The sequence below is a fragment of the Aedes albopictus genome, chromosome 1 (genome assembly GCF_035046485.1).
Source record: "Aedes albopictus strain Foshan chromosome 1, AalbF5, whole genome shotgun sequence".
NCBI lineage: Eukaryota > Metazoa > Arthropoda > Insecta > Diptera > Culicidae > Aedes > Aedes albopictus.
The window spans coordinates 161,580,084-161,596,403 of NC_085136.1; the positions used below are offsets into that span (position 1 = coordinate 161,580,084).

At 43.6% G+C, this 16,320-nt stretch overlaps 2 protein-coding genes across 4 annotated transcripts in view; one reads left to right on the forward strand and one right to left on the reverse strand.

Moving 5' to 3' along the window:
* LOC109431485 (endoribonuclease Dcr-1) overlaps positions 1-15,880 on the forward strand; it is a 33,609-nt gene extending 17,729 nt beyond the window's left edge. For 2 of the 3 annotated variants that reach the window (XM_029861986.2, XM_062845683.1), the window contains exons 5-13: positions 2,236-2,475; positions 3,083-3,825; positions 4,009-4,664; positions 11,761-12,968; positions 13,037-13,150; positions 13,408-14,187; positions 14,252-14,386; positions 15,102-15,208; positions 15,282-15,880. In XM_029861986.2, coding sequence (XP_029717846.2) covers positions 2,236-2,475; positions 3,083-3,825; positions 4,009-4,664; positions 11,761-12,968; positions 13,037-13,150; positions 13,408-14,187; positions 14,252-14,386; positions 15,102-15,208; positions 15,282-15,450 — 4,152 coding nt within the window. In that variant the 3' untranslated portion in view covers positions 15,451-15,880. The remainder of the gene's footprint in view (positions 1-2,235; positions 2,476-3,082; positions 3,826-4,008; positions 4,665-11,760; positions 12,969-13,036; positions 13,151-13,407; positions 14,188-14,251; positions 14,387-15,101; positions 15,209-15,281) is intronic. The other variant, XM_062845682.1, reaches the window with a different exon arrangement.
* On the reverse strand, positions 1,424-2,229 carry LOC109431486 (uncharacterized). Its single transcript, XM_019707698.3, has 2 exons — positions 1,770-2,229; positions 1,424-1,703 (listed from the first exon to the last, which is right to left on the reverse strand). Exons 1-2 carry the CDS (start codon positions 2,177-2,179, stop codon positions 1,484-1,486), a joined length of 630 nt encoding a protein of 209 aa, XP_019563243.3. The 5' UTR covers positions 2,180-2,229; the 3' UTR covers positions 1,424-1,483.
* Positions 15,881-16,320: the final 440 nt, after the last annotated feature.

Consider the following 16,320-nt stretch of genomic DNA (forward strand, 5'->3'; position numbering starts at 1 on the left):
CCACGTTTGAAACATAAAAACGCGTAATTAACACTTTCTCTGCAATTTCTACGAAAATTCGATTTTCCGTCGGGGCACACTGTACTCACAGACAAACAGACATACCACTCAAATCGCAATCGTCGCACGATTTAACCACAGACAAACAGACATACCACTCAATTCGCAATCGTCGCACGATTTAACGGTCGTTTTGAAAATTCAGTGTGGTTCGGACTGTGCTCGCATGTGTCATGGTGGCGCTGCTGTGCCTACACCACCTCTCAATTTTCGAAAGAAATGAACGCGACGCCGATCAATGTTTACATAAAATGACTCAATCATGAACCTTCATTCATGTTTTATGCTAGGATAGGATACGACAACTAGTCAGCCCAAAAGAGACCAATTTGGGGACCAATAATCTTAGCAACGCGGAAAAACAAGACAGCAAGCTGTGAAATTAGACAGAGAAGTTGCAGGTGTCACATCCTATCCTAGGTTTTATGAATGGGTAACGCCACGAGGGAGTCGTCTCCTGCTAAATTGTTACATCGAACCGAGGGAAACAACACCTGCAAATGAATGCTTCGGGTTGAGCATTATAGAGGGTGCTAGTGAGATGCCAAACGATGATTTTGAAACAAATTTCTTCTAGTAGTATGTCTGTTTGTCTGTGATTTAACGGTCATTTTAAAAATACACTGTGGTTCGGACTGTGCTCGCATGTGTCATGGTGGCGCTGCTGTGCCTACATCACCTCTCAATTTTCGAGAGAAATGAACGCGACGCCGATCAATGTTTACATAAAATGACTCAATCATGAACCTTCATTCATGTTTTATGAATGGGTAATGCCACGAGGGAGTCGTCACCTGCTAAATTGATACATCGAACCGAGGGAAACAACACCTGCAAATGAATGCTTCGGATTGAGCATGAGCCTCTGCACGAATTAACGAGTCTGGAATAACAAAGAGGAGAAACGTCAAAATTGGAACAGCCGATTTGCTGTCATCCCCATAGTTCCAATCGAGCAGGAGACCTGTCAAAACGACCAGGATTCGCCACTTTGGTATACTCGAGACACTTTATGCACGAATCTGGCGTACTGCTCACTCCCACAGAAAATTTGAAAACAGCGCGCACAGTAAAAGTCAAATGTGACTTTTACTGTGCGCGCTGTTTTCAAATGTTCTGTGGGAGTGAGCAGGACAGGGCAAATTCGTGCAGAGGCTCATTATAGAGGGTGCTAGTGAGATGCCAAACGATGATTTTGAAACAAATTTCTTCTAAGTAGTATGTCTGTTTGTCTGTGCTGTACTCACGAAGGTACAACCTAAAGACACTATGGGCCGATTTCTTCACCTACCCGGTTACCATAACGAAACACGAAAAGGTGATTTATGTACATTACGGGCTCCGTTAAAGATCGATCATCTTTTGAACCTCTTCAAGCATTTATCCATCAGCAGTTAAATATTGCACAAAATAATTTATTAACTTAATTTCCAGAAATGCAACTACAACAAAGACTCCGAATCACCCGATTCTGGTCGGGCGTCGATTTCGATCGATTGTATCGCCTTCGTACGGACAGGTCACTACTAACGGAGTCCTGCTGGAGTTCCATCTGGTCCTTCAAAAAACGGTCGATAATTTCAAACTTTTGTACGATCTCCTCGTGGTAGTTGACTCGCGTTGTGATTTGCACAATTTGTGGCCTGCAAAATGATCGTGTTCTGTGAATAGTAGTTTAAAATTTTCGGAATTCCTCCGAGAATAAATACCGTGTTTCTGATCCCCGCCGACTTTCCGGACGTTTTGCATTCCTGGCCGTCGCAGATATGCGTTTCAATCGATCAACGCGTTCCTTCAGTTCTTCGGCGCTCGATGAAATAGGCGGTGTTTTCTTGACAGAAATCCGAGAATCTTCGGGGACCTCCTCAATTGTGTAGATTCGATGCGGTTCGAACGTTATACAACTGCCGGAAGAAATGCTCCCATCTGGTGTGGCTTGCCTTTTGCTGTTCTTTTGTTGTAGTTTGGCGCTGAATTCGTCCAAATCTCGATGGGGTAGACACTTGCGGGATGCATTCTGCAGGGCTTCTCGATGGGCACTCAGAAGTCGAGCTATCGATTCCGAGGAAGATGTATCTGGGGATGTATGGGTGCAACTCATCGCCAATTTTTCCATCATAGAATCTTTTCCATTTTGACAGTATAATAATCCAAGTACTCTATTTTTCCTCACAGGGTTTGCCAATGCCTACCGAGATCTTGGCGAGACGAATGGCAGCCTATACAGCGTGTCGAGTCCTGCACAAAGTTGGAGAGCTAGACGATTCGCTGCAACCGATCGGGAAGGAATCTTTCCGGGCCTTCGAAGCGGATTGGGAAGATTTCGAGCTCGAAAGCAACGATGCGCAGATCGTGAACGAAAACTCGGAGCCGCGACCGGGGACCACTAAACGACGGCAATATTACTATAAGCGGGTAAGTTCTTTGCTATCTTACTTGATATTTAATGGGACGTTCAATCTTCGCCGGATGCAGAATCCTTCTACACTAAAGCCGGTCCTGGGCTAATCTTTAATCGCTTCCAGTCTTTCTGGACGTTACGTCCTCAACTAAGTCAGCCATCGTGTACGCGGCCTGCCACGGAGCTCTTGGACTCTTCCTAAATAACTTCGGCTGTCGCTCATCCGGCATTCGTGCAACGTGACCAGCCCACCGCTATGTTAGTAGTTAGTAGAGAATCAGAACGTGGTCGATTGTGATTCTAATCTCCAGGTGTAACAATAGGCTGTGCTAGAAAAAAAAAATACGAACATTGGCATTCTTAGAAACGAAGAAATTAATGAGGCTGTTTTTGTTTGCCAGCTTTTGGCTGCAAAACTTTCAAATCGTAGGTCTGAATTCTTCCCCTGGTCTGACTTAAACATCACCTATGATGATCGTAATCGCGTTTGAACTACTTTGAGCTACGTGCACATTCGTATAATCACGGGTGTGGGATGTGCACGTTGTTTATGCTCCTTTTCATGAATGTCATAAGCAATATCTTACTCATATTGTGTGTTCCTGATTTTGTTTCCCTTAGATCGCATCGGCTTTCTCAGAGTGCAGGCCTTCTGTTGGTTCCAAAGTGTTTCTGTATCACATCAACATGACTCTGCAATGTCCCATACCAGAAGAGCAAAATACCCGTGGCCGCAAGATCTATCCTCCGGAGGATTCGCCTCAAGGTTTCGGTATACTAACGACAAAACTGATTCCGAAGGTGAGCGCCTTTCCCATTTTCACCCGTTCAGGCGAAGTAAAAGTAGCCCTGAATCTGTGCGAAGAACGACCCATACTGGATCAAGAACAGCTGCAAAAGATTCACATGTTCATCAACTATACGTTCACTAAGGTGCTCAGGCTGCAAAAGTATCTCATGTTGTATGATCCAGATGCGATGGAAAACTGTTTCTTCATCGTCCCAACCATCACCCGGGAAAATGCTGTTACCGTGGATTGGAATTTCATCGATATCATAGCGAAGAACGTGGATAAGATGCCCACCTTCATACCGGACGAAAATCGTAAAAGCTATGCTTTTGATAGCAATCAGTTTAAAGATGCAGTCGTTATGCCGTGGTACCGGAACCAAGATCAGCCTCAGTATTTCTACGTTGCGGAAATTTGTTACCACCTGTCACCGAAAAGTTCCTTCCCGGGTTTAAATTATAGCACTTTTGAGGAGTACTATTTTAAAAAGTACAATATTCAGATACAGAACTGCAAGCAACCCCTGCTGGATGTGGATCATACCAGCGCTAGACTGAATTTCCTCACGCCAAGGTAAGTGAGATTTGAATGTGTTGTAAAGCATACATTATGCAATTGTTCCATTCCAATAACCACAACTATTAAAGGGCTTCTCTTTGTGACATTTAACACACTGTTAAAGACGATCTCATTGAGACGATCTGACCGACTACAAATTACAAACTTGAAACCTCCAAATAATTTCTACATTCGCAGATACGTTAACCGAAAGGGGGTGGCTCTTCCCACAAGTTCCGAGGAAACTAAGCGTGCCAAGAGGGAAAACCTAGAACAGAAGCAAATTCTCATACCTGAGCTGTGCACTATTCATCCGTTCCCAGCATCCCTATGGCGCGCTGCAGTTTGTTTGCCCTGCATTCTCTACCGGATCAATGCCTTACTACTAGCCGATGAGATTCGCAAGGAGGTGGCTCACGATCTCGGTTTGGGCACCACCGACATAGCCGACGAGGGTTTCGAATGGCCAATCCTGAACTTTGGTTGGAGTTTGGCCGATGTGCTGAAAAAGTCCAGAGAAGCCAAGATGAACGCTCAAGCGGTGGTTGAGAAGTCCTCCGAGGAGACCGATAAAATTGAAAATCCTCCAGACGAAGCAGAAGAGAAAGGCACAGGAAAGGAAGACGATAAATCCACTGAAAATAAGGATGATGAAAAAGAGAATGGAGCGATCGATGAAGATGAGAAGACGGCAAACGACTTACTGGAAGAAGCGGACAAGAAACTTAAAGCCGAAGGTTTCCAAATTGGAACGTGGTCCAACGAAATGGCCGAAACTGTCGAAGACGAAATGATGTTTGACGGCGAAAATTGGGGTCTTCCGGCTAACGTGGACATGTGTTCCAGAAACAGAAGTAAGTATACATTTGTGTTAACATAAGCGATGACCACGTACCCTTACCACTTCCCATGACATTCGAAAAGATGGCGCGATACTATGGTCCATTTCCCATCTTAATCCATAAGCATTTGGAAGGTATTTTGTTCATTTAACTCTCGAGCAATCGCGCTGTAGTATTTTGTACAACACGTTGAAAAAATCTCGCTTTTTGTATTCAGCATTAGCGTAGTACTGACGGTGGTGGCGAACCGCGCGAGTTACGGAAGGTTAAAATGTGTATGCTGAAGGCACTGTCGTCGTGAAAGGGAATCGACGGAACGAATGGTTCGACAAGAAGTGCAGAACTATTTTGGAGGAGCAGAACGCAATACTGGCGTTATTGCTGCAGCATGGAAACTGGCAGAACGGGGCACGATACCAACACAAACGCAAACAGCTCCTTCGCCTCTTCCAGGCCATCGTTTCTTATATGTACGAGGAAATGGAACTGCCGAAATGTGTAGAGATAAGTACGGGAGTCTGCCGAACGGACGGAAGATGATTGAATTGTAGAAGCAGCATTTCCTGCAGAGTTTGCTCCTTTCGGGGCCTTTTCACGTGCTCGAAGCACTTGAAGCACGCCTCTGCCGGCTCGTAGATGCTGGGCGGGCACACTGACCACAGCGAACTCTGATCTTGCCGACTGCAGTTGCCTTGTTCACCTCCCCTACTGGGAGATTGATTGTGGTGATCTGCGTGTCTTCCGGAGCCTTTTGTAGACAGATCGATGCACTTGATGCGTCCACCTCGCACTGCTGCTTGAGTGCAGCTGCGAGCTCCTCTGCGTCGATGATCTCGTCCAGGTTTTTACACTGGAGAATCGCTTCCGCCGTTAGGGCTCTCACCTCTGACTTTTTCGCTCAATACTTCCTGAGCTATTGCCTTGTATGAGGTGCCTTTGTTGGCCGCCTCCTTCTTCAGCACTAGCATCATCTCTCCAATCCTGGTGCGTTACCTATTGCTTTTTACATCCGCGCCCAGCGATGAGAGACGATTTTCGCCTCGCATGGCCTTCATCTGCTCGGCGTATGTATCCGCCTCAGTTTTGAAGACCAACGGGTCGCTCCGTTCGCTTGTGGGCTAGTTTCACTTTTCTCAACTCCTTTCCAACCGTAATTCAAGAGTTCTCCTTCCTTGGTTCGGTTGGCTCCCATTTTTCTTAGGGTTGGCCTTCCGCCCGACTCTGCCGGACACTTCTTGCCCTCCGCGGACCGCATCTATTCGGCATGTTTCGGTCATGCCGCTCGAGCTTTAGGGCAGTTTGACCTCTCCGCTGGTCTCTTGCGCCATCGTCGCGTTGCCATCAAAAACAGCTCCCCTGCTCGCGTCAGCCGTACTCCACTCTTCGACCAGGAGATCGTACACATTCTTGGCTAGAGCTAGCGATTTGCGGAGCTCCAGCAGGCCCTGTTTCAGGTCCTTACTAGTGTTAGTCCGCCCGCTCGTGAAGCCGATCAGCTCAGTTGGACTACCAACATTTTCAGTAGCCCGCCCCTGTTGCGGTTCAGCGCCCGATCATCTGCACTTCCTCAGCCGGCGCCGTGCCACCTCGTGCTCCTCCTGTTGAACCTCATGCAACTTGCTCACTAGTGGGTACACCAGTCCCTTTTAATGGCGATCTCGTCAATCCTCCTCGCGCGAACGAGTTCAACACCGTTCCTTCTGTCGTTCCGTTTTCGATCACTTGGTTTGGGGAGTTATTACTCATTACTGTTGGATTCTCCTTATATCCCGCACTGGCAATAAAGTCGTCAATGATCCTGGTGGTTATCTATGCAAGCAAGGTGGTTATCCGATGGTTGGTACAGGCCCTTATGGCTCAGAGCTCAGAGACGGATCAGCGCTAATCAGGAGTTTTCATTTGAACCTGCTTCGACCCAATTCGTTGCTTAAGTTGGGTACAGGTCAGGAACGTACGTGGTGATATGTCTGTTTGTCTGCGAACGTACTTCAAAACCACGCCACGGTTTTATGGGACGGAAAACAGCACCGACTTTAGCGCATCCGCCGTTTCAAGTCAGTGTCACCTGACCTTATTAAGGGGATAGAATGCCGTCGCTATCAGCTCACTTGTGCGTAGTTACCTAAGCGTGTAACGTCTCAGTTACCAATTACAAAGCAAGTCGAGTATGCTGTAATCGGGAACTTACTGTCGTCGTTCCTGATGTGCCCGAGCTTCTAGCTGGGCTGTGACACTTTGGAAGCGGTGATGTATCGCTTGTACAGAGTTAATTCCGGATGTGTGGAATTTCTGAAGAGATCCAGTAGAACCCACTTCTGGGACACCGTCACGTCTAGGCTTATTCTGCTTGAGTAATCCGTATGTCCCGGTGCTCGGTCACATCCCGGTACCAAAGGTGGAAAATCCACACTGGTGAATGGATATGGTTTGTTTAGAAAAGCTCTACCCGATGCCCTTTCTTGTATAGAGGGCTATTGAGACCGTCCAACCAATTAGCAAGCAGTTCTTCCTTTTTCCATATGAATATAATACGGTATAAGAGTTGATACAGCTGCTCACTACCGTGTTTGAAAATCTCTACCGGAATTTCGTGCTTCCCAGCAGCCTTGTTGTTATTTAGTCTTCGAATAGCTTCCTTGGCCTCGTCTAGCGTTGGAGGCTCCGCAGGCTGCCTGGTGAAGAGAACACTTCGAGGTATATTGTTGAACTGTGGTAATGGCAGAGCGACAGACAGATGCTCTTCCATTACCACAGTTCAACAATATATGGTATGTGGGGGCAAGATGGGTCAGGGGGCAAGATGGGTCAGTACCGTTTTCAATTGGCTTCTTTAGCGGTGTTGAGATAATTCCATATTCAGAATCTGCATGCAAAACTGAGCCGAAATCCAAATTTTCATGAATTTTGGTGCCCGGGAACCTATTTAAAAATCATTTTGAAGTTTGTATGGGAGCAATTTGTCGAATCACCCCTCGTCGCATTTTGTACTGGATGGAGCTGTCAAGCAGTTGGCCAGCTGTCAAAAGGTGATTTCGAAAAATCTCTTCGAAATCGATTATAGGTATCAAAATGAAGTTCTAAAAATCTGAAAAAAATCATGGTGGTTCAGAAAAAGGTGCTCTTTTGTATAAAATAAAAAAATCAATACATTTTTCTTAATTTAAAAACCCAATCGCACAATATATGTTTTGAATCTTTCAATAATTTTCCCAGATGAACGACGGGGATACACAAAAAAGTGGTATATTGTTTTGAAAATTCTATACGTTCCTCGCACAGAAATAAATAAAATATTTTTTCGTTATACTCCTTATGCTATACATTCCATATAACTACGTGTATTGTGTAGACGGGGCAAGATGGGTCACCCTAATTTTTCGGTATGTTTGCATAGTTTTTGAAAATGTTTTATTTTTCATGGAAAGGCTATTCTGTGACCTACATTATCGAAGCGATGAGAGCACTGAAAATTTGAGAACATATTTTTTAAATTTTCCTTCAAAAAATATAGGTTTTCAAAGTCCGTTTATGGCTACCCGAACAAAAATCTTCTAGTTCTGAGAATAATCTACCGATATGTTTCAACACTTTCTTCATGTAATCTGTACGTCTATGAAGCTTAGATGTATAAAGAAAAACTAGAAGATATAGTATTTTTTGTTGGAGGAAAATCGAGTTTTCTTATAGCTGACCCATCTTGCCCCCGTTAAAATGAGGTGGGGCAAGATGGGTCATGTTTTGAAAATTGTTTGTCAAGAAGCAGGTTTCAAACTTTATTACCTTTTTATACTCTTATATCATAGCTGACTAGTGTATCTGAGAGTCGTGGTAGAATACAGAGAAATGCGATTTATATTCAGAAAGTTATAGGGATCCATTTCTTAGGTGACCCATCCTGCCCCCACTTACCATACTATTTAATTTGATGATCCGGGACCACTTTAGACCAGCAGACGGGAGGACACTTGTAATACCGACGTAACAATCGTAAGGCCAAACCAACGTTATTAATTAATAATCACTTGGGGGGGTTTCTACGGGTGTTAAATAAATTACTTGTTGTACGCTTGATTGCTGTTTACAGAAGAGAGCGTCCAGGCTCTTGTTTATTGTTTTTTATAATATTGATCGCGCAGTTGCGCGTACGCTTGCGCGTCCTTGCGCGCAAGCGGCTAATGATTGTTAATGATCATTTGATAGCACTCTAAGATACATTAACATAAAGTAAGTGCAATACACATTATATACCTCTAAGTGCTCACGCCACCAGGCAACCACCATCGTTCTATCTGTCTGCAAGTTTCCATGGCGGTCGTTACAGGAGCTTCCATGAAGGCCATGGCATGCCACCGACCATACGCGCCAACTTGTGACGTAGTTGGGGGGGCAAGGCCTCTCAAAATCAATGAAATACTGTCAAAATCGATGCAGTTTATCCACATTAGGCATATTCACGTGGAAACTAGCGCATATAATCGAAAAAAGTTGCATTTTGATCAATTTTGAAGAGCTTTGCCCCCCCCCCCCCCCCCCCAACTACGTCACAAGTTGGCGCGTATGCCACCGACAGTTTTTTAAAACCTCCGCATATCACTCTGTTCCATACCCTTTTGCGCCTGAACGATCACATTTTCCTCGTGCTCTCTTTTCTTTTTGCGGTGGATTCGTTTGTCCTGGTTTCCTAGGTTGCTCTCTGCTCTGTCAATTATTAGCATCCGGCTTCTGGCAGCATTATCTCGTCCAAGAAGAAATCATTAATAATGATGTCCGAGAAGTGTTGGTCATATTTCCAGCAACTCGAGCTAAATACGATCTTCGGCGGTATGTGGATTCAATGAAGTTAGCTCAGAATTGGACCACAACATCGTACAATCAAGTAGAAGGAAATGAGAAGTGGATGCATTAACATTATTTAGAGCCAACCTATAGGTATATATATATACATGGCTTACAACTTTAACTTGTTTCCTACGTATTTCAACCATTTACAGCTTATAGAATGTCATTATTGTGAAGAAATAATGAATTGAAAACCGTGTGTTTTTTGGGGCTGGCAGCAAAGGTACGGGGCGAAATGGACACCCATCGGGGCATAATGAACACCCCTGCATATTTTATGCTGTATCTTTGAGAATATCGACCAGTTAAGTAATTTGCCAACGGAGATCAATACCACAGATATTATACTCCATCTTAGACGAGTTTACATAACTTCAAAGTTAATTAAATAAATTTTAGGCTAAAATAATCGGATTGAATATTTTCAAACTCTCTAAAACGCCTAACAGTATGCAAAGCCCGTACATCCATTCAGAATTGCCAGTGTTCATTTCACCCCGAATAGACTACAACATTGAAATTGTTATTTTCAGTGTGTTCTGATCAAAAATATAATGCTTCATCCATTGCTAAATCTACGTATACATGTAGATAAGCTAACAATTCACTTGTTTGTATGGTGGACACTAGTATGGGACACGCTTGTATGGAAAAAATAAATCCTCGCTCCAGTCGACTTTTTCGATGCCATTTAGGTCCCATATGAACTGTACAAAATTTCAGTGCAATCGGTGAAACTATTATTTAGCGCAAGCAGCTCAAAGTTTGTATAGGATTTACTATGGGAAAAGTTACACTTTCAAACAAAAAATCCCAAAGGACGCCCTTTGTATCCTTAATTCAAATCGATCAACTTTTCTTGTAGAAAAATTATGTATGCAACTTTCCTTCGAAGGCCGCAAAGCGATTGGATGCTTGTGAAAAAAGTTATTGATTTATTACCGATTAGTGATCCAACGAACAGCTCTTTGTTTTGTTTTATCAGCAGCACTGCTGCTGTCGTTGTTGCATGTGGTGGCGGGAGGCATCACCACCCCCAGAAACAGCAGCAGTCAAGGCAGCAGCTGCAGTGCTGCTATTAAAACAAAACAAAATTTGGCTATTTAATAGCCGTTCTTTGGATTACTAATCGGTAATAAATCTATAACTTTTTCCACAAGCATCCAATCGTTTTGCGGTCTTCGAAGGAAAGTTTCATAAATGATTTTTCTACAAGAAAAGTTGATCGATTTGAATTAAGGAAACAAGGGGCGACCTCTGGGATTTTTTGTCTGAAAGTGTAATTTTTCCCATAGTAAATCGTATGAAAACTTTGAACCGCTTGCGCTAAATTATAGTTTCACCGATTGCGCTGAAATTTTGCACAGTTCATATGGGACCTAAATGGAATTTGAAAAGTAGACTGGAGCAAGAATTTGATGTTTGTCCCATACTAGTGGACACACTCAATCACTCGTAATATCTTATTTGCTGCTGCTTCGAAATTATAAGAAATCCACCATATGAAAAACGAACTTCAATTTCAATGATATTTTGGTTAATTTGAAGGAATATAAAGGGTACTTGTGAAAAATAGAACAATGACTTGTTCCTTTACACTTATGAATTGAAAGTTTAACATAAAAGTCAACGGTTTCGGCAAAAACAGGGGTGTCCATTTCGCCCCGGGTGTCCATTATGCCCCTAATCCCCCTATCCTATATATAATATAGGATGGACTTCTTCTTTGATTTGAATGTGATCTCAAAACAAATCAGGCCAAACATGTCTAAAGGGCCTATCTGCAGAAGAAAGGCTCTCTTTGGTTTCCCTCTCTTTCGTTAATATCTCAGCTGTTTATTTGTATTATGGTTGTCTCCTTGCATTGAACGATGGTCAAAACAGTCGTCTTTTGATATGTACTGCAAAAATAGTTGAAAAGTGTACCATTACATTGCAATAATTGTATTGTCTATCCGGTTGGAATCAAGACCGACATTCAAACAAAAATTGCAATTTTCTTGGTCCACAAGTGTCGCAACTGTTTCGCATCTAGTGCGCTGTGTTGCTGACAACAACGGGAAGGATGCGCACTACTTTTGACATGATTAAAAAAACGTCGCGAGTTGGGTCGCGTCGCGACTTGATTGTGCGAAGTCCGGTTTGGTGGCGGCCCGACAATAATAGAAAGTGAACAAAGAGAGCCTCTCAAATGCAGATAGGACCTATTGAAATGTTTGGCCTGATAATATGTCATTAGCAGTCACATGATTCGAATTTTATTCCACAGCAAACATCCGTTATGGATCGCCAACCTCCTGGGACGTTGGAACGAAGGAACAATCGTCCGATATTCGTTACTATACTGATTCCGAAGGCTCGTACGTTTCCGATGACGACTTCGACGTCGGCAGCGACAGAGACTTCGATCAAAACTACGGGCTGAAAATCGAGTTCAAATCGGACAATGTTGCAGAAGCTATCGAATCAGCGGATGACATCATCAAACGACAAAAGCAACGCGACATTATCAACAGCACGAATATTAACGAACAGCTGTATCAAAATTCTAAGAACGTGAGTAGTGGGTTCGATTGCACCAAAAGAAATGATCTGGAGGAAAACTTGAAAATGCACGAGGAGCAGTTTGAGCGATCGACAAATGAATTCAAGAAACGCATTAGGAGTTGCGGTACGTTAGTCAAATTTGACGAACCGTTGACTGTTGATAATACTTTACGGAAATCGAATGGTGCTAGAACGGAATGCGCAAATAATTCGAATATTTACGAGCTATTTCCCTACGCTCAAAAAGAAACTGTCGATCAGTACATTTTATCATCTGCCGATGGATCCACATACATGAATCTCGATGGATTGTATGAACTAAACAAACTGTATTTCCCGGAAACTTATACCGTACTAGGAACTGGTGATATATTCGATAGATTTAATGATGAAAACATGTTAACTATAGATGAACACGGCCGAAAAACAATTGTATTGGATATCAGAAATCCCTTCGCCGAAGGCGAAAACTCTCCCATTCCTGTCGATGACAGCGAAGAACAAACAATAGATCTTACATTATCAACCGTTAATCTCAAAAACACAATCAACAACCCTGACGAATTCAGCTTTGACTATCAGCCAGACCTAAACAATCACCCTGGACCAAGCCCTAGTATTATCCTCCAAGCACTTACGATGTCGAACGCGAACGATGGAATCAACCTGGAACGGCTGGAAACGATTGGTGATTCGTTCCTGAAGTATGCCATAACCACCTACCTCTACTGTACGTACGAGAATGTCCACGAGGGCAAACTGAGCCACCTGCGTTCGAAGCAAGTGTCGAATCTAAACCTCTACCGATTGGGCCGACGGAAAGTGCTCGGAGAAAGCATGATAGCGACCAAGTTCGAGCCTCACGACAACTGGCTTCCGCCGTGCTATTACGTGCCGAAAGAGTTGGAACAGGCGCTCATCGACGCCAAGGTAAGTGATATTTTTCCGGTGTGCCTTTTGTAGTTTGCTAGCCATTACATTGGAAACATTTGCACTAGATTCCCGCTTGCCATTGGAATTTGGCCGACCTGCCAGACATCAAGCAGCTTTCGAGCGAAGAAATTTGTAGGCTAGTTAAGGAGCGTGCGCTGGCTCTCGGGTTGTTGGATGATGTAAGTATTATTGAACGTTGAATTTGATGCACCGTTAGGTGGGGTATCTTTGATAGTATTTCAGTACGACCTAATTTATCATATTGAAAATGTTTAGGCATCGTCTAAACGAATTTCTATCACTGTATAACACAAAGCATGTAACACGCATCATGAAAGTTATCCCATTTGATGGTACTTCATTGTTATGCCCCAGCTATCATAGACTTTTAAATGCTATCCAATTTGATCTTCTTCTTAATTCTAAACATATGCAGTCTGACAATGAAGAGGGCGAAACAATGAAAGAGATACAGCAGCTGGAAACGAGAAACGACGAGTTTATCAAAAATTCCGACTACTTCGCTTGCTTCATCCCGTACAACCTGGTTACTCAACACAGCATCCCGGACAAATCGGTAGCCGATTGCGTTGAAGCGCTCATAGGGGCCTATTTGATCGAATGCGGACCTCGGGGTGCACTTCTACTGATGGCATGGCTGGGTATCAGAGTTTTGCCAGTATACGAAGTTCCTTACAATAAAAGCCTTCCGAAGGTTCCGGGTAGTTCGCAGTGCTACGAGAAAGATGGCATTATGATGCAATCCGTATACGGGTACTGGATACCGCCAAAATCTCCACTCTTGATGTATGCGCCGAATCCACACCAAACTCTGGAACATCTTTTAGATGGTTACAGTGCCTTCGAAGACTCGTTGGGTTATCGGTTTGAAGATCGCTCTTATCTGCTGCAAGCCATGACCCATGCATCTTACTGCCCGAATCGCTTAACAGATTGCTATCAACGCTTAGAGTTCCTCGGCGATGCCGTCCTGGACTATCTCATTACAAGGCATCTCTACGAAGACCCAAGACAGCATTCTCCCGGAGCTTTGACGGATTTGCGATCAGCCCTAGTCAACAATACGATCTTTGCCTCACTGGCGGTGCGGCATGATTTCCACAAATATTTCAGGCACCTTTCACCCGGTCTCAATGATGTAATTGATCGGTTTGTGCGCATTCAGCAGGACAATGGACATATCATCAGCGAGGAAGTGAATACTTACTAGTGGAGTTGGTTTGAATTTAAAAGCCTTATCGATTGTTTTCCATTTTCAGTACTATCTAATATCCGAGGATGAATGCGATGAAGCGGAAGATGTCGAAGTGCCCAAAGCCTTGGGTGATGTTTTCGAATCCGTCGCGGGAGCTATCTTCCTGGATTCAAATATGTCGTTGGATGCAGTGTGGAAGGTAAGTTTTTTTTTTCTTTGAGCTATGGGGGGATAATCTGCTCAACAGACACCTGGACACCTGGAGGTTAGTTAGGTAGCGTGGGATTGGGGCCGCCTCCTTCAGGCAAAGGAGGTTCGAATCCAACCCAGTAGAACTTCGCCACAATATCAACTCTACCAGGTTGTGACCACCGTTGTGACCTACGTAGCCGACTTAGAACCCCCGGAACACCTTTTGATTAGCGTCTGAACTAGCCACTCCTCGAGTCCTCGTGCCACCGCCTTTGTAGCTCCAAGATGATTTGGTGATAGTCGAAAAATCGCAATTCCAGCGAAGCATCCTCTAGAGAAGATTATCCAGGGTCATGTCCTCACCACATGTGGCATGACCACGCCTTGTACGACAACGCCTTTTCCTTAAACCGGATATTCTGGAGAACCCGCCAGACCTAAACGGTGCAGATACTGTCTAAAGTAACTATGGCCTAGAAGGATCTGAGTCAGCAGGAATGTCAGGCAGGCGTCTATTGACCTAACTATCAAAACTCGGAATCAACATATGGGGCTTATGGCTGCCATATGACCACCTTGCGCTCCTGCGTATGCCCCTTGCGCTGTCCATTTCAAACCATTCTAATAAATGTTATCCACAATATAAATAATTGTATTCAAATTAACCTATTTCTAAAAGTTAGTATGTTCTTCAAAATCTATTTTACATGTTTTATTTTCAGGTATACCGAAGCATGATGGGACCGGAAATCGAACAGTTTAGTAATTCTGTACCGAAATCACCGATCCGAGAGCTCCTCGAGTTGGAGCCAGAAACTGCTAAGTTTGGGTAAGTAGCACATCCTACTTTAACCCCAAAGGGCAACTAACGAGTAAGTTTTGAATTCTTTCCTCCACAACAGAAAACCGGAGAAGTTGGCTGACGGACGACGCGTTCGGGTGACGGTTGAGGTATTCGGAAAAGGAACATTCCGTGGCATTGGGCGCAATTATCGCATTGCAAAATGTACCGCGGCCAAATGTGCTCTCAGGCAGCTGAAGAAGATGGGTCTGATCAACAAAAGACGTTAAACTATCATCGGTGCAGGTACCTAGAAAAAAGTGGAAACATACAGTCCTAGATTAAGTCGGTCATCTTCTTGGCTTTACAAAACAAGGCAGAAAATTGTCTGAATGGTTTGTAAATTCTAGTTCCTACTATAATCTGATTTTTGCTTCAAATTGAAGTCGATTCACAGCATGTTTATGTTAGTTTCTTCTAGTCATTTCAATACACAATAAAGATTGTCATTTTTCGAATCAAATTTCATCAAAACAACCGTGCATATGTTTTTTCATAACACAAATATCTTGCTGTTATAAAGCTTAAGCAGTAGATTTTCGATAACTGCAACAGTGCAACATGTATACGTTTCACTAGGACAGATCGGTGAAGTACTAGATTTGTAGTAATGAGCTGAATTTTAGTATGGTGAGAAGGTCAATTCTCCGTTTCTGCAATGAAATGGTGCAAAAAGCGTGGGTATCATACTTGCCTAATTTGATGCTGTTTGAGCAAAACTTTGGGCAACAGTGTTGTTGTTTTCTCCATTTCTTGCAACATAAACAACAAGGGTAGTTATCCAAAGTTTTGCTCAAACAGCATAAAATCAGGCAAGGAATCATAATACCCACGCTTTTTGCACCATTTCATTGCAGAAACGGAGAATTGACCTTCTCACCATACTAAAATTCAACTCATTACTACAAATCTAGTACTACACCGAACGTGCCCCCTTGGAACCACATTGGATAACTACACATATTGCTATAGTACCCTTATTGCCTCTCTCGTACATCAAAGTGCACTGAAAGGCTATACTGCCCACTAGAATATTTGTGTGTGAACAACCCTGTTCCGTTTCAGAAGCTCAAACCGAAATAGGGGTAAGCGGGGAATAA

Coding starts and splice junctions, on each gene's coding strand:
- LOC109431486 (XM_019707698.3), bottom strand. CDS start 2,179: ATGATGGAAAAATTGGCGATGAGTTGCACCCATACATCCCCAGATACA. Junction 1,704..1,769: donor CGGCGGGGATCAGAAACACG/GTATTTATTCTC, acceptor ATCATTTTGCAG/GCCACAAATTGTGCAAATCA.